The sequence below is a fragment of the Mirounga leonina genome, unplaced genomic scaffold (genome assembly GCF_011800145.1).
Source record: "Mirounga leonina isolate KUSES-001 unplaced genomic scaffold, KU_Mleo_1.0 Mir_127, whole genome shotgun sequence".
Lineage (NCBI taxonomy): Eukaryota > Metazoa > Chordata > Mammalia > Carnivora > Phocidae > Mirounga > Mirounga leonina.
In genome coordinates, this window is record NW_023270316.1 from 53,253,443 (window position 1) to 53,277,460 (window position 24,018).

Below are 24,018 nucleotides of genomic sequence, written 5' to 3' on the forward strand. Positions count from 1 at the left end.
TACAAAGATGAATAAAGCCTACTTCTTGCTCTCTAGAGGCTCACAGTTGAGTAGGGGAGACAAATTTTGAAGCTGTAGTCTGGGATCACAGCAGTGAAATAAACTGGGAGGTGGAGAGGTGGTGATACTGGAATAGGAGAGATTCCAATGGCGTTGATTTCTTTCATATTTGGGAGTTTACTTGATCTTGCTGCCTGTCTAGAGTAGTTCCATTTTTCTTCTTTGCTGTTTAGTAGCTGAAAAGCCATGTATCAAACACCCTTCTGTGTTGGGGGTAGGGATTGATCATGTCTTTTCATGAAGGGTGGTGGAAACAGAAGGGCAGGGACTAATAGAGTCAGTGAGGGTTGTGGGGATATGATTCAGGTACCTCTGCTCCCTTCCTCACAGCCAGAAGCTTCAGAGGAGGGAGAGTTTATTTTGAGAGAAAATGCCATGGTCCAGATATAGGGTTGGGACCAGCTCCCCGGGAAAATGTGTAAGAGTAGGTACAGGTGTCTTATTGACGGCCCCTGGTCAAATATCTGCTGAAGTCATCTTTCAGCCTCTCAATTCCACTGCTCCCTACTACATTGACTAAATTGTAATAAAGATATAAAAATGAAGTCTTCCCCTCTCAAGCGAAAGTGAAAGTTTTTACAAATTTTTAAATAATTCCAATTACTATGTTATTATAATTTTATATACTTAGAGTTTTTAGTTAGTGCATCCTTGTTCCAGAATTGACTGGTGAACCATCTTAACACTAGCAAAGTCTGTGCACTAGGTTATTCTCTGCACACTGTTATCTCAGTATAATTGTATAAAGCAGTGGATCTTAACTTCAATGTTCTTGCATATTAATATAGCAAGATGAGAAAAGGATGGCATTTACAACTATGTGCCTTTGCAAATAACCTAGAGTATGTTTTATCTGGTTTAAAATCTGAAGCCTAAGAATGGAAATGTCCTATGTGTCAACTTTTGAGAATCATTGACAAATAGTATTAGCATACTTTTATTATTCCAAGAAGTATTTCTAGCTGAAAATCTACTAAGTTCTCAAAGGAATTAGATACAGTTATAGATAATCTAAAATAATTAAAGCAAGCTAGCAAAATTTGAAGACATACATGTTTTGTTCAAAGATTTTGAATCCATTTATAACCTTTGTGAGGTCATCTTACTGATCTATTTCTTTACCCCTAGTGCAGTGCCTGGTCTGTAGTAGGCACCCGGATTAAACGTTTAAATGTTGAATTAATTAGTGAGTAATGAGTGAATCAAGGGGATATGACTAAAGGCTTTATTTTCTGGTACTGAAACACAGCAGAAGTCTATATCAGTCAGGGTTTTTCAGAAAACCAGAACCAAGTAGTATGTATTATTTATGCATTTATTTTGCTGATTTGACTTACATAATTATGTAGACTGGCAAGTCTAAAATTTGTAGGGCAGCGGTACCTGGGTGGCTCAGTCGGTTAAGCACCTGCCTTTGGCTCAGGTCATGATCCCAGGGTTCTGGGATTGAGCCCCACATCCCATCCAGCTCCCTGCTCATCAGGAAGTCTGCTTCTCCCTCTCCCTCTGCCCTCCCTTCCATGCTTATCCTCTCTCTTTCTCTCTCAAATAAATAAAATCTTAAAAATAAAATTGTAGGGCAAACCTGAAGGCTGGAAACTTTTAGACAGTAGCTTATTCTTGAGGTTGAATTTCTGCTTCCTCAGGGAAACCTCAATTTTGTTTGTAGGGCCTTTCAACTGATTATATGAGGCCCACGATATTATCAAAGATAAACTCCTTTAAAAGCAACTGATAGTAGACACTAACCACATGTACAAAATAATCCACACAACAACACCTCGATCAGTGTTTCACTGACCTAACCAAATGGACATAGAAAATGAACCATCACAGTATCTTTGGGTTCAAGGACTTGGACCCAAATGTACGGCCTGGTTTGGCAAAGCTATGATGAACCCAGGAGCATCCAGGGCTAAGTTGATATGGAGGTAGGACTTTGACCAGCCACATTTAATGTGAACAAAGAAAGCTGCTTATTTTATTAGGAGAAAATGGAGACAAGGTTTACATCAGTGGGTCACTGAAGAAATGCAAAACAGTACTTAAAAGAAATTTTTAAGAAATCATTATGTAGGGGCGCCTGGGTGACTCAGTCTGTTAAGCATCTGCCTTCAGCTCTGGTCATGGTCCCAGGGTCCTAGGATTGAGCCCTGCATCGGGCTCCCCACTTGGTGGGGAGTCTGCTTCTCCCTCTCTCCCTGACCTTGCCCCCCTGCCCCCCCGGCTTGTGCCCTCTCTCTCTCAAATGACTAAATTTAAAAAAAGAAAAAAAGAAATAACTATATAGCAAGGATTTAAGTTTGGGGGATTTTGTTAATTATTTATTAGAAGTTAGAGAAATATTCAATTGGGCTAAGCCTAAGAGTTTCGTTTTTTATTATGTTTGGCTTTTGGTTTTATTCTTTTGCTTTGTTTTTGTTTTGCCCTTTTATTTACTATCTAGTCTTGCTGTAGAAATTAATGCTTGCCTGCAGTTAAGAATAAATCAAGTGACTTTAAAGTGGAGCAAATACAGATGTAGTTAGCTTTGCCTTTCCTTTTTACTTAATTTAAGGTTTTCAGGGGAATTAGTGTTTTGAGAGCGTTTCAAATGTATTTGTTTTTGGCAATGGATGGTAAAGGCCAGGTAGATTAATGCGGATTAGTCCAATTTAGGTATGAAAATCTGTGAAATTCCTGCCAGCTTGAAGATTTTAGGGAAGGATAATTGTAAAAATTGTCTTCCTGATGTCATTTTATCATGTCTGACACTTTTTCTTAAATATAAATTCTCTTCCCCTCTTTCTTTTGATCTGAATGTGCATTACCTTTCTTTCCCAAATTCTGCTGATTTGCCAACAGTCTTTCTTATTCTTTTTTCTTTTCCACTTACGTTGTTTAAATTCAAAGAGCTTTCTTTGTAGAAATTGAACCAAAAAATAAGGCAGCATAAAACACTGAGTTCAGCAGAAAGTGATTTGCTTGTGATTAACCCTTGAGAATTGAGTCACTGCAAGATAACAAAGAAAGAAGGTTTTTTGAGACAACCTGCCCATTCTTCTTTTCCATTCTTTTTTTTTTTTTTAAAGATTTTATTTATTTGAGAGAGAGAGAATGAGAGACAGAGAGCATGAGAGGGAAGAGGGCAGAGAGAGAAGCAGACCCCCTGCTGAGCAGGGAGCCCGATGCGGGACTCGATCCCAGGACTCCAGGATCATGACCTGAGCCAAAGGCAGTCGCTTAACCAACTGAGCCACCCAGGCACCCCTTCTTTTCCATTCTTAGATGAGACCTTTTTTCTCCCCAGGTGTTACAAATTCACGTACTTCTTTGCTTGGGCTTTATTTATCATTTTCATGATGGCATGTTTTTAGAAAAACAAGTCCAGAAGAGAGCTGATGACCTCCCTTTCTTCTGACCCCAGTCCTCTCACAGATTTTTCTCTTAGGCAACACCATTCTTCCAGCTGTGTAAGGCAATAACCTTGACATCCCTTTTTATACCCCAGCTTTACTGAGTTATAATTGACAAATAAAAATTGTATATATTGAAGGTATACAATGTAACTTGATATACATATACATTGTGAAATGATTACCACAATCAAGCTAATTAACACATCCATCACCTCGTGTGTGTGTGTGTGTGTGTGTGTGTGTGTTGAGAACACTTAAGACATACTTTTAGCAAATTCAAGTGTAAAACTTATTCATCTTATACTACATGTTTGACCAACATCACCCCATTTCTCCTACCCCCAGCCCTGGCAACCACCTTTCTACTCTCTGCTTCAATGAGTTCAGCTTTTTTAGATTCCACATAAATGTGAGATCCTATATAGTATTTGTCTTGCTGTGTCTGGCTTATTTCACTTTGCATAACGTGCTCCAGGTTCATCCATGTTGTCACAAATGCCAGAATTTGCTTCATTTTTATGGGTGAATAGTATTCCAGTGTATATATACATAACATTTTCTTTATCCATTCATCTGTCAGTGGACTCTGTTTCTTCTTTCTCTCATACTTCACTTCCAATCTCTCAACAAATCTTAATGTTTTTATCTTCAGAATGTATCCAGAAGCAGACTACTTTTCCCCATCTTCATCACCAATCCCTTTGGTCCAAGCTACTATTATTTCTTGGATTGTTTTAATAGACTCCTAAGTCATCTCCATGCCTCTGGCTTTGACATGTCTATTATTTTTTTAAATTTTATTTATTTATTTGACAGAGAGCACAAGCAGGGGGCAGGGCAGAGGCAGAGGGAGAAGCAGACTCCCCACCGAGCAGGGAGCCCGATGCAGGACTCGATCCCAGGACCCTGGGATCATGACCTGAGCTGAAGGCAGACGCTTAACTGACTGGGCCACCCAGGCGTCCCGACATGTCTGTTCTTAACATGACATCTAGTGATCATTTTAGAATTCTAAATAAGATAATGTTAGGCTTCTTCTCAAAACAATCATGTCTCATATCAAAGTTTAAGTCCTTATGTTGACCCCTAAGGCTTGACATGATCTGTTCCCATGTTACCTTCTGACCTCATTCCATATTCCTTTCCCACTCTCTCACTTTCTGCTCTGTGCACACTGGCATTCTGGGTATTCCTTAAACACACTAGGCATACCCCCGCCTCGGGGCCTTCATACTTAATTTGCCTGCCACATTTCCTTAGACATTGGCATGGCTTCTCCACTTTCTTCAGTTTTTTTTTCCCCCAAAAGTCACCTTTTCAGTGAAGCTTTCCCTGCTTACTCTATCTAAATTTGACGCTCTTGGTATACAAATACACACCCACTTCTTTACCTGCTTAATATTCTCCACAGCACATAACATTTTCTATTGTATATTTTCCTGATTTATATTGTTTAATGTCTGTTTCTTGTGCTAAAATGTAGCTTCAGAAGGATAAGGATTTTGTCTGATAAATCATCAGAACTTAGAATTGTGACTGGCATATAATATAGTAGGCGCTCACTGAGTATTTATTGAAATCAGTCAACCAGTCAAAGATGAGAGAGCCTCCAAATAGCTACTTGAAAAATACCTAACTCTTTTATTGGAAGTTTCTTTATTTTTCTTCTTATAACAATTCAATCTTTTCTTCATGTTTTCCTACATGGACTTGTGGATTATCTTCATTTTTGTGATGAAGTTTACCTGACACACGGCTCTTTATTTCATTTTCTTGGTCATCTGTGAGATTCTTGGATATATTTGCCTGGTCTAGGATGTTTAGAGACATGATTATGTGTTAGTGTCTTAGTTAAATTTGATGACCACTGTCCGTTACATTTTCCCATTTCAAATATAATTTCATTCACTAGCAACACACAGTACAATACATAAGTCATACAAACTCTAAAAGCTATCTGGATAGTGGGGAAGCTTCTTAAGGTCATTTTCATCTCATACAAATTTTTAAAAGCTACTATGTACTGGGTACTTTGTTAGATTTTGGAAATCCAAAGAGATAAACAGTCCCTACTTCCAGAAAACTCACATTTTAGAAGTTTGAAATAGGTAAAACCATTATTAAATTATGTACCATGTATTATAATAGATCTGTTAAATACTGTGGGGGCACTAAAGAGGTTTGCTTGGGTGAGGAGATGGATGGGGAAAGCTTCACTGGGAGATGACCTTGAAGCTATTTGTTGAAGAATAAGTAGGAATTTTCCAGGAGGACTGAGCAGAGAGGAATAGAAAGGAGTAAGAGTAAAGACGTGGGAGTAAAGAAGGACTCGCAGAGATCTGCCATGTTTACACAGTGTGCTGGTCATTTTTCATAACCTTGTCTGATAAATCATTTTGAGCATCCTATAACATAGGTGTTCACATTTCCATTTTATAGATGAAGAAATGGGCCCAGACAAATCAGCTTAGGGTAACAGAACTGGTAAATGTTGATTTGGATACTCAGGGTGGAAGATTGAGGGAGTTCATGCTTGCCACATGGATGAAAAACATGAAGTTTTATAAAAAAAAAAAAAAAAGTACAAATTTAGAATACTAAAGGCAAAGAGGAGTGGGGAATGGTATGAATTAAGGATGAGGAGGAGGATGCTTTGAGCAGTTTTGAAGGCCAGCAGACATCAGAAGCCATAATCTTCTTCTGATGCCATTTAGTGTGGACATAAGACTTTTCTTCAGCCAGACTTAGCAGTGTAAGAAAAGGAATCTCTGTGGTAACTCTCCAACCATTTTGAAGCCAATCAATTTCATTGAGATTTTATCATTCATTGGTTTCTGCAGTGCTGTTATGCATATGCATGGGTATTTTAATATCTAAAATATTCATGCTTTGTGTATGGTCAAAGGTAATACAGTGAAAACTATGTTTTTTTGGCATTTTTCACAGATAAAATCTAAAATTGTCATGAATTTTTTTTCCATTTTTTTTATTCTTATGTTAATCCCCATACATTACATCATTAGTTTTAGATGAAGTGTTCCATGATTCATTGTTTGTGCATAACACCCAGTGCTCCATGCAGAATGTGCCCTCCTCAATACCCACCACCAGGCTAACCCATCCTCCCACCCCCCTCCCCTCTAGAGCCCTCAGTTTGTTTTTCAGAGTCCATTGTCTCTCATGGTTCGTCTCCCCCTCCGATTTCCCCCCTTCATTCTTCCCCTCCCGCTACCTTCTTCTTCTTCTTTTTTTCTTAACATATATTGCATTATTTGTTTCAGAGGTACAGATCTGAGATTCAACAGTCTTGCACAATTCACAGCGCTTACCAGAGCACATACCCTCCCCAGTGTCTATCACCCAGTTAAAAGTGTCATGAATTTTTAAGAATTAAATACCATTGGCCAATATCACATAAATTTGTTATGTGTATACATATTGTCTTTGTTTTTCATGGTGACCATAATGAAATTGTTAAAAACTGAATTTCCAAATTTAGGGCAAATAGAATGTTTTCTGTTTTCCTTATATAGGTGTTCCCAAACACCAGTCTGGACTAGTTTTTAAAGAATTAGTTGGTAGAATTTCTAACTGATGTGTAACTGATTTAGTTCTTAGCGCGCTCTCTCTCTCTCTCTCTATATGCACATTTTTTCCCAAGTTTTTATTATAATCAATTAATTCCAGTTAACATATAGTGTAATATTACATTGAGGTGTAGAATGTAGTGATTCATCACTTAACATACAACACCAGGTGCTCATCACAAGTGCCCTCCTGAATCCCCATCACCTATTTCACCCATCCCCCCACCCCCACCCCTCCGGTAACCATCAGTTTGTTCTCTGTAGTTAAGAGTCTGTTTCTTTTTTTCCCCATGTTCATTTGTTTTGTTTCTTAAATTCCTCACATGAGTAAAATCATATGGTATTTGTCATTCTTATATGTGTACATTTTTATAGAAAGATCAGCTCGTTTAAGTATGTGCTAGCCTAATGTACAGAGAAGAAAAATGTATCTAAGAATTTATTTAGATCTTCTGCAGGCCTAGATAATGTTAGCTACTTTCCAAACCCATATACATCTGAGTCTTCAAAGAAAATGTTTCAAAACTAAAACTCGCCGAAGGCAGCTTTGTGGATATTTTTAAGAACAACAATAACAAAAACCCTTGTATGGCATCCGCATTTACCATCTTCTCTTTCCTCTGTGTGTATGACACCTATGGTAATTTTAGCTAGGCCAGAGTACAGGTATATACACATCTTTCTTTTTAAATACCACTGCCTGATTACTTTTATTTTCAGCACATATTGTAGTTTTCCTAAGTCAAAGAAATAACATTTCTCTAGTTTCTCTAAAATCACAGATGTACCATGGTGCTAATCCAGTCGCATGAGCAATTTTAGACATTTAACCTGGTTATTGCCTCATTGTTAGAAAATGACTTTCCGGGGCGCCTGGGTGGCTCAGTTGGTTAAGCGACTGCCTTCAGCTCAGGTCATGATCCTGGAGTCCCGGGATCGAGTCCCACATCAGGCTCCCTGCTTAGCAGGGAGTCTGCTTCTCCCTCTGACCCTCCTCCCTCTCATGCTCTCTGTCTCTCATTCTCTCTCTCTCACAAATAAATAAAATCTTAAAAAAAAAAAAAAGAAAATGACTTTCCTTGTGGTACTAACACTATGCCTGATTCACCATTTTGCTTTTAAATTGTGTTTTCAGTGTCATTTTTGTTGTTCTGTTACTGGCAATTTAGTTTTAAAGAATCGTTATTTAAAAAACATTCAAAATAAAAATTGAAGTATACCATGTGCTTGACACTGGATTAGATACGATGTTGCATATATAAAAGAAATAAATTAGATCTGGTTAGCCTGAGGATATAATACTGAAGTTTAAGTAAATGTGAAATAGCATAGTAATAAAGCATATGTGAAATTTTTTTCAACAGTGGTAAATGAGAGAAGATGTTGATGGAGTTCTCTGATATTTACACAGTTATGCTAAATGAACCATGGACAATTTAAAAGCCCCAGTATGTTTTAGAAGTTATTTTACTTTTAAAAATTAAAGCCAAATAAAGGTATGGTTAAGAGTTTTGTGTGAATGACTTGCTGAGATTTCAGATTCGCTCTCCTGTACTTCCTGTTTTCTATATTTGCAATTAGATAGTTTCTTTTCCCTGTTGGGGTCATTCACATATGTGGAGGGCTGGGGGAATTTATTGTTGTTTTAGACCTCTTTCAATTTGTGTCTGAAAGAAAAATACCAATGAATTTTTAGTGAATAGAAAACTGTTAGGTAGTAGATAAATATGTTTTTCTGGGAAATTGATCATATTCTTATTCTGGACCAGTTAAAGTTAAAGTTTTAAAACTTAATTGCTTATATCTAATAGTTTTAGTATTTCCATTGAAAACTTTATGAGAAAGACCTTTGTTCTTATTTCATAGTACAAAATCTGATTGTGTAAGATACATGGTATTTTTTGAAAATCTCAAGTTGGGTTCAGCTCCCAAATAATATATTTTTGTTTGTTATCAATTGTCTATGCTTAAAAAGTATAAATTATTTTAATATCAAATTAATTGCAAATACCACTGAAGAGGTAAATAAGATAGAACTCCTTCCAGTAAGGAATTTTAATTCCAATAAGGAAAATGAGTTTTTGATGAGCTGTGCTATACTTTGTCCATTCACTGTGGATAAATAAGATTTGATTGCACAGTTTTTGGTCATATATTGAATATTTTTATTTGCTCCAGTGATCTACCTAATTTGGGTTTGCTTTTGTTGTTGTTTTTAAAGGTTGCAAGGCCTTTAGTGTTTATCTTTTGTAAAGTTAGTCTTTAGAAATAGAGGTTAACTCTAAATCAACATTACTTTTCTCGTATTATTATTATTTTGTTATGTTATTAATATTTTTCTTGTTAAATGAATGAAAAATGAAATACATATGGCAGGTTTCTGATGTGCTCTAGGAGCACAAAGGTAACTGATACACCCTTTTTTAGTTTAGTGAGCTTCTTTCTTTCTTTATTTTTTTACAGAGATTCTCATGTTGGGACTCATAAACTAAAGGGCTTCAGAGAAACCCTTGGATCCCTTCAAACTATATAAAAATTTTGCTGTGTATTTATATTTATGGTTTTCTGGGGTGATCCATAGATTTCATTAGATTTTTTTTTTTTTAAGATTTTATTTATTTATTTGACAGAGAGAGATAGCGAGAGCAGGAATACAAGCGGGGGGAGTGGGAGAGGGAGAAGTAGGCTTCCCACCGAGTGGGGAACCTGACGTGGGGCTCGATCCCAGGACCCTGGGATCATGACCCGAGCCGAAGGCAGACGCTTAACGACTAAGCCACCCAGGCGCCCTGATTTCATTAGATTTTTAAAAGACACTTGGTATCTAGAAAAGCTAAAGGAGACACAACACATTTAACTATAACTTAGTGTAATAAATGTTGTAATAAGGATAAAAATAAAGGTCTTTGGGAGATTAATGTAAACATTGGAGGCCCACCATGTTCAGTGTCCTACATAGGACTCATTTGATATAGGTCTTTGCCCTGTGCATAGGGTAGTGACTGGTGTATGTAATGTTTGTATTAGTGAGGGTCAGGTAGTAATGGGTGGTGTTTTTTTTGAAGATAGTTTAATGAAGGGATTATTGGCAGAGGTGGGCATGCTTTAAGGTAACCAGAAATGAATGATGAATCACCCAGGGCCTGGCAGTGGTTGGAAATGTATCCACCCAGGGAAAGGGGCAAGAGGATGGGAATTATGTTCCAGAACCCAGTAAGAGTTGTAGGCATGGAAGAGGAGCCCTTTAACAGGAGCTGTGGCCAAAAAGGAAACATAGTGGGGAGTAAATTGTACCATTACTTCTATCTCTTTCCACCTTTTGCTTTTCTGCTGATGCTTCCTGTTGGGAAGGACTGTCTCTTATGCACAGTATTTCAGTCCCACTTGGCCACATAAAAGTGGGCCTTGGGCTCAGAATACTTCCCTACCAAGAGAAGAGGAGCTCACATAGCCTGTGCTGGGTTTACCACCTTTGTGGCATTATCTTTCCTGGTTTCGTGCTTATTGAGTGTTTCTTTGTTCTGCTTAAGCATAGTCAATGGCTCTTACATATGCCCTCAGATATATCAGTATTTCAGACTCCAGGGACAGTGTGGGGTAGAGAGGGGGGAGGTCCTTCTATTGCACCACCAGAAGGGTGGGTGCTTGAAGGCCCATTTCCTTTAGTCAGCTAGCTGCTGGGGGCACCCACTAGCCATAAGGGACTGATGCATACAACTGGAACTGATCTGTATCTTCTCTAATGTAAGTAAAGCATTATCCAGTGCTTGACTTTTACAGTGTTTTCCTTGGCAACTTTGATACGAAGATGCAACAGGCAGAAGTGTCTGGAGTCCTCACCTGTGATTGGTAACCTATGCTTGGTGTTCTTTTTGACACTTCCTCTCCTTGGCAAAACCCACCGAGAAACTAAAGGGCAAGTGAGGACTTGGATAATGTGGTCGTTAGAGATAAGGGAAGGCAGAAGTACAGAGCAAGTCCTAAGGGTGAAGAATGAATCTGGAGGGACAAATGGAGAATAATCAGCAGAGTGCTTAATACTTATTTGTTGAATTAAATTGAATTTTTATTGTTAAACATAGTTTAGGTTTATGTATTAAAGTGAAAAATGATCAAATGCCTAATGCTTTAATGTTTCTGATATAAATACCTTAAATTAAAATCTCTTTGGAATTATAGAGGCAGCTATTTGTATTTTGAGTAGTTGAAGTAGTAAAAAGACACAATAATTATTAATCTATAAAAATGTGAACTTTTATATAGACTAACTCAATTTTTCAAGACTTTACATTTTTTAAATATGCATTTTTCGAAATGTGAAAATTTGGATTATTTAATCTCGAGAAGACCAATTCATTTTCTAGGGCCTACCTCAAAAATTACTTATATGAATCTTCCTTTAGACAAATTTCAGGGTTTACAGAACACTGTTCATACTTCTGTCATACCACTTATATTCAATAATAGCTAGTTATTTTTATTGATAATATTAAAAGCAGTTCACATTTACTGACTGTTAACTATGTGCCAAGCCACTATATTAAGTCCTTTATATACATTATTATATTTTATCCTCACAATAACCCTAGGAAGTACAGATACTATTGCTTGGTGCTTGGGATGCCTCAATGGACAGAACAAGTTCCGCAAAGGCTAGAGATCTTTATATGCTGGTATTAATATTTCTGCACCATTTTGTTGTTGTTGTTAGTATCCCCTACTTACTCTTTTCGTTGAGTACTTGTTATGTGTATTAACCATTTAGATTTTTTTCTATGAAGCCTGTGACCTTTTGCCCATTTTTCTTTCTTTCTTCTTTTTTAAAGATTTTATTTATTTATTAGAGAGAGAGAGGGAACACAAGCAGGGGGAGTGGGAGAGGGAGAAGCAGGCTTCCCACTGAGCAGGGAGCCCGATGTGGGGCTGGATCCCAGGACCCTGGGATCATGACCCGAGCTGAAGGCAGACGCTTAACGACTGAACCACCCAGGCACCTCATTGCCCATTTTTCTATTGAATTGTCCCTCGTCTTATTATTGATGTGAGGGAATCCTATATGTGTCTCTGGATATGTGCTCATTGTCTGTTACGTGTTGCTAATGACTTCTTCCATTCTGTGGCAGATTTAGGCTGAAGAGTTAAGAACAACTATCTGGGTAGGCAAAGGCAAATATTTCTAGTCAGATGAAAGAATAAACAAGGTTATAAGGAAGGGAAATAAATTCACACATGAAACAGTTGAGTAGTTTGTTTGGACTGAGGTTCATTAAAGTGAACCAGTGGAAGATAAGACTGGAAATTTCAAACTATATAGTCTCAGGGAAGCTCTAGAAAATGGCAAAAATATACCTCAACAGAATATCTTCTTTTAAATCAGTACTCACTTCCCTTCTGTTCAGGACAACCTGTCTACACAACCTGAAAGGAACTTGGGAAACTATTTTGCCTCTCTGGATAGCTAGCTCTAGGCTTCCTCTCCTCTGCCAGGGAAAGAATCTTCTTTCCTAAAGTGCACTAGTGTTACTGCCTGGTGAAAAGGTCTATCTTAGAACTAGAACTGAGAACTATAGATAAACTTCATCTTGTCCATGAAGAGCTCTAGATTTCTAAGAGAAAGCTAACTGGATATTAAAGTTAAAGCACCTCATACGGGTGCTCTTTGTTTCCTGGTGTTTCTCATGATAGAGTCTTCCCTTGAAGATTTGGGGCTTTGATTTCCTAAGACTTGTATTCTCTTATGGAACTTGTAGACTGATGTCTGTAGGGCTTTTTGGTTTTATCATCGCTCTAGTCTCAGCCTCCATCTAACTACTTCTGCACCAATGTGAAATGAATCCATTCTGTTTCCTACTGAGATTATTCTAGATTTTTTTTTTTTAATGGTCTTTCCTGGATCTAGTGGATTTACCTCTCTCACCACTAATCAGACAAAAACATTTCTGTGATGTCTCTCCTTAATTTCTGTATCCATCAAAATTTGACTTGGTTGCAAGTGCCTGGAAATTACAGTGGCTTATGAAGATAGAATTCTATTTTTATCTCATATAAATAAAGGCAGTCCAGGGGTTCTATGGCAGCTCCATAATCATCAAGGACACAGTCTCCTTTCATCCCATTGTTTTTCCTTCTTTATCCAAAATGGCTGCTCTAGGTAGAATGTCTACATTTCCAGCAAGCGGGAATGGAAAAGGAGAAGGACATTTCCTCCATCCCCAAAGGACTTCTCAGAAGTTGCACATACCACCACCCTGCTTATTATCTTAAAAGCCAAGACTTAGTTAACATAGCCATAGTCTAAGGGAGGCTTGGAAATATGTCTGGTTAAAAATAGGAACTCTTGATCCTAGAGAAGAAAGGGAGAATGGATGTTGGGGGGAAACCATTGATCTCTGCTACATAAACCTTTTCTGTTGTGACTTAAATATTTTTCTGAGATGGTAAAGGAGAAAAGCATAGAATAATATGTAGTACATAACCAATTTAAAATAGATTTTTATCAGAATGAGCTCATAATTTTAGATTCTGAATTCTTGGCTCTTACTTAAAAATTTTTACATTAGTCTAGAAAGGTAGAAGTAAATTAACTTTTAAATTATTCATAATTTTTACTAATTTTTGGCAGTTTGACTTCTTTACTAAACATAGATCTAATGTTTTATCAAAATGTTAAGTATAGCAAATGCCATTGAGCTTTGTAAATATAAAGGGAATATGTGCTTTTTATCTTTGTAGAAGATAAGTATATTTAAGCCACTATTAAGAATAATTTACAGGGGCGCCTGGGTGGCTCAGTCATTTGAGCATCCTACTCTTGGTTTCCGCTCAGGTCATGATCTTGGGGTCGTGGGATCGGGTCCCATGTTGTGTTCCACACTCAGTGTGGAGTCTACTTGTCACTCTCCCTCTGTTCCCGCACCCCCAAAATAAATAAATAAAATCTTAAAAAAAAAAAAAAGAATAATCTACAGAAGATATTTTAGTAATAGGTAACATACAAGTTCTTGGGTAGAATGAATTCAAATATATGGAAATTAAGTGATACCTAGGATAATTTTGGTTTACTGAAAATTAGCTGATATAGTACGCAATAGGTAGAATCCCGTAGACACTGCAGATGAAAGAAAAAAATTCTATTCTTCACAGCAGAGCTTGAGGAAAATGTATTTAACGTAATTATTTTCATTATTTAAAATGGTTTACTTTAAAAAAGCTAGTGTGTAAGACTGTGTAAGTGATAATCATTTTTTCCTTCATAGGCAAGAAGTTTGATAGCTGTAGGACTGGGTGTTGCAGCTCTTGCGTTTGCAGGTGAGATAAATAAAGGATACTTATCAATAAATGTTGCAGAAGAAATATTTTCAAATAGTTTCTATAGTGATTCATGAGGAGACCCTCCGTATTCTGAGGTTTGGGTTTTAAGACATACATTCTCATTTTTTCCTCCCATTTATAGTCACTGAACATTTGTCAATGTAGCAAAAACTAGATGAACTGTGTAGTGAAGAAAATTTACAATGTATGAAGCTACTGGGGCGCCTGGGTAGCTCAGTCATTAAGTGTCTGCCTTCAGCTCAGGTCATGGTCCCAGGGTCCTGGGATCGAGCCCCACATCAGGCTCCCTGCTCGGCAGGAAGCCTGCTTCTCCCTCTCCCATTCCCCCAGCTTGTATTTCCTCTCTCGTTGTGTCTCTCTCTGTCAAATAAATAAATAAAAATCTTAAAAAAACAAAACAAAAAAAACAATGTATGAAGCTAGGAAAACTAGCCCCAATAATAGTTGACCTTCCTGGCATTTTTTTAGTTTGAGCGATATAGTATACTTTAAAAAAATTCTTTAATATGAAGCAATGTAAGTGATATGGGGTTCCTTTATTCTACCATGTTGGATTTTTTTCTTGCAGGATTAGATTACACATTTCCTGAGCTGTCGCTTTTTCTGATGAGCATAGTTGTTCCCTGTAATGTATTAGTTACTTCATTTTTAACACATTGGTGTAATTTTTTTGATAAACTCAGGAGAATTTCTTTTACTGCCCAAATCACCAAAGAATAGTTATAAAAATTTAAAGCAAAATTTCTCTCTTCCAGTCATTAATTTATAGTTTTAAATTACATGGCTATTTCCTAATCATATGTTAATCTGGGAGCATCTCCTTGTTGATAAAGCTTTACATTTTTTGTTTTAGCATTTGTATCTCAAGTTCCATGGGTTTGATTTTGTTTCTTGGATCTTCTTTTTAAGTGAAGCTACATTCCATTGTGGTTATATGGAGTTAGTAAAATCCAGTAAAAAAATGAGACATAAAATTTTTTGTTTTGTTTTATAAGTATGGTACTTAATTTCACACAACTCTCTTTTAAAGCACCTTAACAATAAATACTTTAAAATCAAGAAGATCAGTGGTTCAGATTCTCTTGGTCTTTGTGCCATCAGGGTCTTGTATCTTGACATTATAACTATACTGAGGTTTCATGAGGAGACTATCATGTCCAAAAAGGAATTCTGACAAACTGGCCTATAAACATGAAACAATTTTAGTGTTTACTGTTACAGTATTAACTATTATTGGCATAGTTATTTTAAAATTCAAATGTAAGATTTTTATTTGCAATTAAAGAAAGATGCTGTAGTTTTTTGCCAGGTTCTTCTTTCTAAAATGAGAAGAATTGGCATGTGTATTGTGTATATACCATGCTGTTGCCAAGTTCTTTTTTTTTAAGATTTTATTTATTTTTTGACAGAGAGACAGCGAGAGAGAGAGAACACACAAGCTAGGGGAGTGGGAGAGGGAGAAGAAGGCTTCCCGCTGAGCAGGGAGCTTGATGTGGGGCTCAATCCCAGGACCCTGGGATCATGACCTGAGCTGAAGGCAGACGCTTAACGACTGAGCCACCCAGGCGCCCCGCCAAGTTCTTATTACTAACTATAATATTAAATAGCAGGAACATTTCTTCCAAAGCCAAATATAACTGAATAATAGAATTTAGGAGAAAGTATACTTACACTTGTTGGAACTAGGTCTTCTGGTTTATGATTCAAGTAAACCTCCAGAGGTCACTTGTTGAAGGCTTTGCTTGCTGTTTTCATTGAGACTGCCTGATTATATGTGCTTTTAAAGGAATTTTGCGGTAATTTAAAAGCTATACTTTGTACCATTGTAGAATCAGATGGACGTGACATCTCTAGGATAAGAGATTTGGATGAATTAGGCTTTCACTTACTTAATTTCACTTATTTAATTTATTTAATTTCCCTTTATTTAATGTTCTCCTTGATCTCAAGAATTTTTTGTCTTCTACTTGGATTGACTACTTCCCATTTTCCATTTCTAGCATTCTATTTCTCACTTTCACATGTTGTTTGCACAGGAATAACAGTATGTTTAGATAGTAACTTTTTCTAAAAGATGTTTGTAATTGAACTTCCCCAGTGGAAATCTTCATTTGCGAAGAAGGTTATGGCTGGAAATTGAATAAAGTCCAGAGTGTCATAATGGGTTTTCTAGCAAGACTTTTTGGGAAGAAAGACACTACTATTAGTAGATACATGTGCTGATTAGGGTACAAAAGGTAAATTGGCCAGGTAATATTTTATTCTTGTTCCATACCCTCGAAACAATTTGGAACCTGTTTTGCTATTGAAGACAGAGGAGTTTTAATTAGTAGGATACCTAAGAAAAGAAAGCACCAAAATAAAATATGTTTTTAGGAGAATAGTCATCCTCAGTGAGAAATTGACAGTAAATATCTTTGGTGAATATTTCTTACATAACTGCTTTTTTACTTTAGAGGTAACTCCATTAAAATTATTCCTGTGTTGTACAGATCATAAGTAGTTTTTGTTTTCTATATATTTCAAAGTGATTATCACTGAAAAAACAGTACAAATAACCAGATATGTGAATATACATACGTGAGAGGACTTTATCTATAGTTTGTGGTGGAAGGAGTACTAGGATATTATTTTTTTGTTACCTAGCATATTGTATAAATGTAAGATACATAAACATTGACATTTTCTAATTTTATAATCATGAATTAGAACTTGATAAATTTAGTAACTCTTTTAATGATGTTAAAATGAAATGCTTCCTCTATTTAATAAACTAGAAATTTGAAAAAATAGGACTTTCTGGTAAATTTTGAAATGGTTGTTGAAATAACATATATACAAGAAGCTATCAGTAAATATTGTGGTTAGTACCTTGTGGGTATTGTATTTGATTATAGAAAATATATTTGCTTTTATTCCTGTTATTATTTAGGTCGCTATGCATTTCAAATCTGGAAGCCTCTAGAACAAGTAATCACAGAAACGGCAAAGAAGATTTCCACTCCTGTGAGTTAAAGATGGCTTTAGTAAGAAGGCTCATTTTGACTTTTGTTTATATGCCGTATTTGATAGTAATTCAGAAAATGTCTTGGATTTCCAACATTTATGGTTTACTTTCTTGATTATATCCTTGGACGGTTTGTTTAATTTATTGATTTGTTTTAGTTTCTTGGCCACATTATTTTTATTTCTAACCTTATTCCTGCTTTTGACATCTAATTACTATATATATATATATATATTTTTTTTTTTTTAAGATTTTTAATTTATTTATTACAGAGTGAGAAAGAGAGAGCATGAGACGGGGGAAGGTCAGAGGGAGAGGCAGGCTCCCCGCTGAGCAGGGAGCTTATGCGGGACTCGATCCTGGGACTCCAGGATTATGACCTGATCCAAAGGCAGACGCTTAACGACTGAGCCACCCAGGCGCCCCCTAATTACTATATTCTTTTTAGTAGTATCACACCAACTTTGAGGTAATTTGTCTTTTTTGTTTAATTAATATTATTTATTCTAGCAGTGATTTTCTATACTAATCCCTGTGGTAGAAGCTGGGTATAGTTGATGAACAAAATAGACATGGTCCCTACCCTGATGGAGCTTACCCAAGAATTTATTTCATCCTAAAATTTGAGACTGGTCCCCTTGTACCAGCACCTGGTCATCTCAAACATAAAATGATAAGATTCCAATCCTGAAATCTGTAGGGCTTATACATTCATCTACAGGCATTGTAGTTACTCTCCTGAGCTGAATATAAGTGAAGAATGAATGATAGTAGGTATCTAAAAAACTGCAGTGTAGTGAACTGCTTTGTAACACTGGACACAATGCAGAGAAAACTCACTGAAGCCTTATAGCATAAACATTGACTTCTGGGAAATAGAAACAGATATGGGATAGATCAACTTGGCTTGCAGCAATTTGAGAATGAATGGCTTGTTTTAGCAAAGGCATTACAGGCTTGTGAGGCTTAGTTAGTCATGAACAATGACCACACTTTCAAAGGATGACATACTGACAAATAATTAAACTCAGGTTCAAAAGAAGTGCAAGTGATATTGCAGACCTATAAATGTATGTCTGTGTGGGGGCGCCTGGGTGGCTCAGTCGTTAAGCGTCTGCCTTCGGCTCAGGTCATGATCTCAGGGTCCTGGGATCGAGCCCCGCATCGGGCTCCCTGCTGCGCGGGAAGCCTGCTTCTCCCTCTCCCCCCTGCTTGTGTTCCCTCTCTCGCTGTCTCTCTCTCTCTCTCAAATAAATAAATAAAATCTTTAAAAAAAAAAAATGTATGTCTGTGTGATTAGAGGGAACATTTTTGGGGGGGGGTATTTTTTCCTTCTGTTTTCCTACTTATATTTTATTTGGCTGCAGTATTAATAGGTATTTAGCATTCATTCAGTAAGTATTCATTAAACTCCTACTACATGCCAGACGTTACTGTGGGGAGTGGGCTGTGGTCAGGGAACCATAAAAAGACATTGCCCTTAGGAGCATACATTTTAGTGGACACAGGCAATTAACAAGTAAGTAAAATACATAATATGTAGAAGTGTTGACTGCTTTCAAGAAAACTAAATCAGTGTAAGAGGTTAAAGAATAAAAGCAATGAGGAATCTATATTAGATGGGTCAGGGAAGTCCTCTCTGAGATGAGGGAGAAGGCCAGGTGAATCTCTGAAGAGAGAGCTTTCCAGGCAGTGAGGACAATGCAAAGGTCCTGAGGTGGAAATGAGCTTTGCAGCGAGAATAACTCCAGAGGAGTATGCAAAGAGAATAGTGGTAGAGTAGGGCCTAGATCATTTCAAGCCCAATAGACTGCAAATTTTACTTTCAGTGTAATGGAAAGCTTTCGGAAGGTTTTTGAGCATGGGGGTGATGTGATTTGCATTTTAGGTTATCACTCTGCCCGCTGCATGGAGTGTCGACAGGAATGAACCAGAGTAAAAGCTTATCAATCCAGTTAAGAGGGTATTGAGATAGTGCAGGTAATGGAAAATAGTGGCTTGAAATATAGGAATGGAAATAGTGACGTAGTTCTTTAATGGATTGTTATTTATGTCTTTCCATATGTTTATAAATAATGAATGGAGCAAATTTCAGAAATTATTTCTCTTCTGTTAAGGTGATCTTCAGTAGATATATTTATATTGTAAACAAAAGACAAGTTTTGTAGAACTACATTATTTAACATTGTAAAGGAAGAGAGAGCAAGAAAATGAGAAAATTTTCACTGCTCTGTGGAGGCTCACGGATAAGGTAGAATAATTTAAGAGATTGTCACGGGTATACTGAACTTGGCACCTGCATTTCTTAAGGAGAGAAATGATGTATCCCTCTTTCCTTCTCCTTTGTGGGCCTGAGGTAAGGAACACTTTTATATAAATCTGGCCCCTTTTTCCCCAACAAAGTGCTACTGCAATTTGCAGTGAAAATATTTCTTAGAATATCTTTATCATCATCATCGTCATCATAATTATACCTCTCTGAAGATAAGAGTGTCTTAAACAATTCTTTAAATATTAGTAATTCTAGGGAAACTGAGAAATAAATATATACATTCTTTCTCTTGGCAAACTAATGATTTCAAAGTGTCAATCTTCACAAAACAACGGCATTTACAGTGTTTTGATGTTGTAAATATGATTCATTATGAAACTAAATAGAGTTGGTAAAAAATGGGAATTGTAATCGTGTGCCACTAAATCTCTGTGACTCAAAAGAAGGCCTGCAAGGTTCAAGTTCCTGTGGGTTCTTTTTAAGTTTTTTCTTGGAGTTTGCTTTCTCTGTGCTTTAACATCATCTTGTTCTTAAATCTCATCTTTGTTTTTTCATACCTTTTTTCCCTCCATTTTTCTGGAATACTGCCTGGAGTAATTTTTTCATATGGAATGCATGGATGGTAAATGTCTTAAGTTCTTCTCTGCCAACAGTTTGTTTCTTTTGCTCTCACTGTTAATCATCAGTTAGCTGCTGGCTCTTTGGAATCTGGTGGAGCCAGTATGAGAGGAGGACAGAAATCTCTGCTCAGGGGGCTCCTGGCTGGCTCATTCAGTGGAGCCTGCTGCAGCTCTTGATCTTGGCATCATGAATTCAAGCCCCATGATGGGGGTAGAGATTACTTTAAAAAAAAAAAATCTGCTCAGACTGAATGAACCTCAGTGGCCACATACATGCTTTCTTGCATATTCTTAGCCACATTTTCTGGTACACTAAGACTCTCAGCCAGAATTTCTGATGTTTCTCATTTCTGATTGTTCTGATTGTTCCTTTGTAAGCAGCCTGTTTTGGTTTTCTTTTGTTGTTTCTGTCTAAAACACAAACTTCAGTTTTTTGGTGATTTTTGTTTGTTTTTTAACTCTGGAAGTTTTGGGGGTTTTCTCTTTATTATTGATGTTCTGAAATTTCACAGGTATTCTTAGTGAGACTTAAGTGAAAATTGTCTATCTTTTGTTTTAGAAGATTCTCTTATGCTGTTCTTTAATTATTTTTTCCTTCCACTGTCTCTCTTCTCTGTTCCTGGAACTCTTATTAGAGACACATTGGACCTCTAAGTGTATCTTTCTTATTTTCCATCTTATCTTTTTGTTTTACATTCCACAGTATTTCCACAGCTTATTTTCCAGATCACCAGGTTGGTTTTTAGCAGTGGACATTCTGTTATTTAGTCCATCTGCTAAATTTTTTACATCAGTAATATTTTAAAGATTTTATTTATTTATTTGAGAGAGAGAATGAGAGAGAGAGAGCGTGAGAAGGGGGAGGGTCAGAGGGAGAAGCAGACTCCCTGCTGAGCAGGGAGCCCGATGCGGGACTCGATCCAGGAACTCCAGGATCATGACCTGAGCCGAAGGCAGTGGCTTAACCAACTGAGCCACCCAGGCACCCCATCAGTAATATTTTAATATCTGAAAATTTTCTTCTTTTTCATAGCAACTTACCCTTTATGGCTCTAAGATACTAATTCAAATTTTGTTAAATCCTCTTCTGTTTCCTGATTTATCTCCTTCCTCCAAAAGCCAGTTGTTCTTTGTTCATCTTTGTTCTGCTTTTCCCCCATTATACTGGATTTGTTCAAATGTCTGATAATCCTTGGTTATTGGTTTCTGTTTGTGGGAACTAAGTTGATTAATATAAGTGGCCTTCCTCAGCAGTTTGGTAGACTCACTTCAATAATTTAATTGAATGAGAGGGTTGATAGTGGTCTGTGAATACATAGATGGGTTATGTCAACAGCATGTCTTCCAAAGCAAGGAGCCCAGAGGCAGGCTTGGGACCTCCAGAGGGAGATTGAGGAGAGATTGAGTACCATGTATATTTTATTCCTTGGCATAACTGTGTCCCTCCCCGGCCTTCTGGGTTCTGAAATGTGATCTGCTAGTACTCTCCTTGGCTTCTCTTGGGACCTACCCCCAACAATGAGATACATCCCAGGCATGCAGTTGTCTTTCTTAGCCTGAGGGCAAAATGACAGGCGGTAGGTCCCTTATGCTCTGTATTACTGGAGTTAGAAATGGTCATCTCTGCTGTTCTGGTTTAATTAATTATCCTGATGTTGTTATTGTATTTGTTGACTCGAAAGGTAGGGTTTTCTTCTTAATTTCCTGAGAAGGGTTTTCTTTTTTCCTCTGGTGTTTGAGGCTGCAGTTATTTTTCTGTATGTGCAGTCTTACCTGTTTTCAACCTTTCAGAATTTCTTTAAAGTTACTTGTATGTATCATCTCTTGTTTTCTAGGCCTGTAATGGACTTTTCCTTTTAAAAACATCTCTCTTCTCATTTCAAAGGCACTTTAGAAAGCAAAAGACCTTTTGTATGCAATCTTCTGTTTTGAGCCAGTACTTTTTTGCTTGATTTTTAATATATTAACATGTTATTAACTCAGCTAATGTTTAACTACCCCTTATTTTTTTCCTGGGGGAAAAAACCCAAGTCGTTCATCTTCTTTTAAGGCTTTTATTTTTCTATTTGTGAAAATGTCCTTTTATTTGAATATAATTTTTAAAAATTGGACTTCTGGGGCACATGGGTGGCTCAGTCGTTAAGCGTCTGCCTTCAGCTCAGGTCATGATCCCAGGGTTCTGGGATTGAGCCCTGCATCAGGCTCCCTGCTCAGCAGGAAGCCTGCTTCTTCCTCTCCCACGCCCCCTGCTTGTGTTCCCTCTCTGTGTCTCTCTCTGTCAAATAAATAAATAAAATCTTTAAAAAATAAAAATAAAAATTGGATTTCCTTTGTCTTATGGTTAAGTGAAATTCATGGAAACAGCACAAATTAATATCATCCCTCTGTGGCTCTCTAAATGAAATAGATTATTGTAAATAATAGGAATTTATAGTTTATGGTAAGTGTATTTCTTAAGATTATGGAATGACACAGTTCTTCTTTGGTTGTCTGGAGGGCTTTTGTATTTCCACCTCTTGGTTGAGTAAATTTTCTTTTTTTTTTTTTTTTTAAAGATTTTATTTATTTATTTGAGAGAGAGAGAATGAGACAGAGCGAGTACATGAGAGGGGGGAGGGTCAGAGGGAGAAGCAGACTCCCTGCCGAGCAGGGAGCCCGATGCGGGACTTGATCCAGGGACTCCAGGATCATGACCTGAGCCGAAGGCAGTCGCTTAACCAACTGAGCCACCCAGGCACCCTTGAGTAAATTTTCTAATGAAGATTTTGTTTAACTTGGTTAATTTCATATTTCCTTTGATAATATATGGCACTATAGCATTTAATGCTAATTTTTTATTTATTTATTTATTTATTTATAAAAGATTTTTATTTATTTGAGAGAGAGAGCAAGCGAGAGAGCAAGAGAGCATGAGCCAGAGGAGGGGTAGAAGCAGAGGGAGAAAAAGACTCCCTGCTGAGCAGGGATCCCGATGTGGGACTTGATCCCAGGACCCTGAGATCATGACCTGAGCTGAAGGCAGACGCTTAACCAACTGAGCCACCCAGGCACCCTTAATGCTAATTTTAGATGGAAAATGATTTTGAGGTATGTTGTTTATATATATACTTTATGAATAGAATAATACAAAATAATAATTTGTAAGGTTCAGGGTATATTTCAAATAGCAGCATAAAAGTAGTGGAATCATACTGTTTCTGTTCTTAGAAATTCTATTAGAAAAGTATAACCAAAAAAAAAAAAAGTTTAACTATCTGCTCTATTTGATGTAGTTGTTCTATAGTTGTTCCTTACAGATACGCACAGATTCACTTACTCATAAGCAGGTCAGTGTTTTAGGGTGTGAGCCTCATCCAAATGCTAGATTTTAAGTTCTGGGTCTCCTTTTCCATCTGGGCAAAACTAAAAGTAAACAATTGCTCAGATACAATACCTGCCATTAGGGTTAATGAGCTTTGTGACTAGTGGGAGTGACACTTCATGAAACATCAATTTATCATGTTTATTATGTTGACATTTTGGAGCTCTCTAAGGTAAATAAATACTTACAGAAATGTCAGGGAGAAAGGTACGCATCCAGTAAAAATTTTAGTCTGCTGAGAGAAAACTTAAAACCAGCTGTTATTCCTCTGTTAGATCCCCTAGTCTTTTATATAGTCCCCTCCATGTGTGTGTGTGTGTGTATACATGTACGTGTGTGCGTGTGTATAATTTGTCCAGGTTACTATGTGTACTTAAATAA

General features: G+C 37.0%; 1 protein-coding gene across 3 annotated transcripts in view; it reads left to right on the forward strand.

Moving 5' to 3' along the window:
• Nucleotides 1-24,018, forward strand: part of DNAJC15 (DnaJ heat shock protein family (Hsp40) member C15) — an 80,049-nt gene that overhangs the window by 14,735 nt on the left and 41,296 nt on the right. For all 3 annotated transcript variants that reach the window (XM_035003317.1, XM_035003315.1, XM_035003318.1), the window contains exons 2-3: nucleotides 14,302-14,353; nucleotides 17,310-17,383. In XM_035003317.1, coding sequence (XP_034859208.1) covers nucleotides 14,302-14,353; nucleotides 17,310-17,383 — 126 coding nt within the window. The remainder of the gene's footprint in view (nucleotides 1-14,301; nucleotides 14,354-17,309; nucleotides 17,384-24,018) is intronic.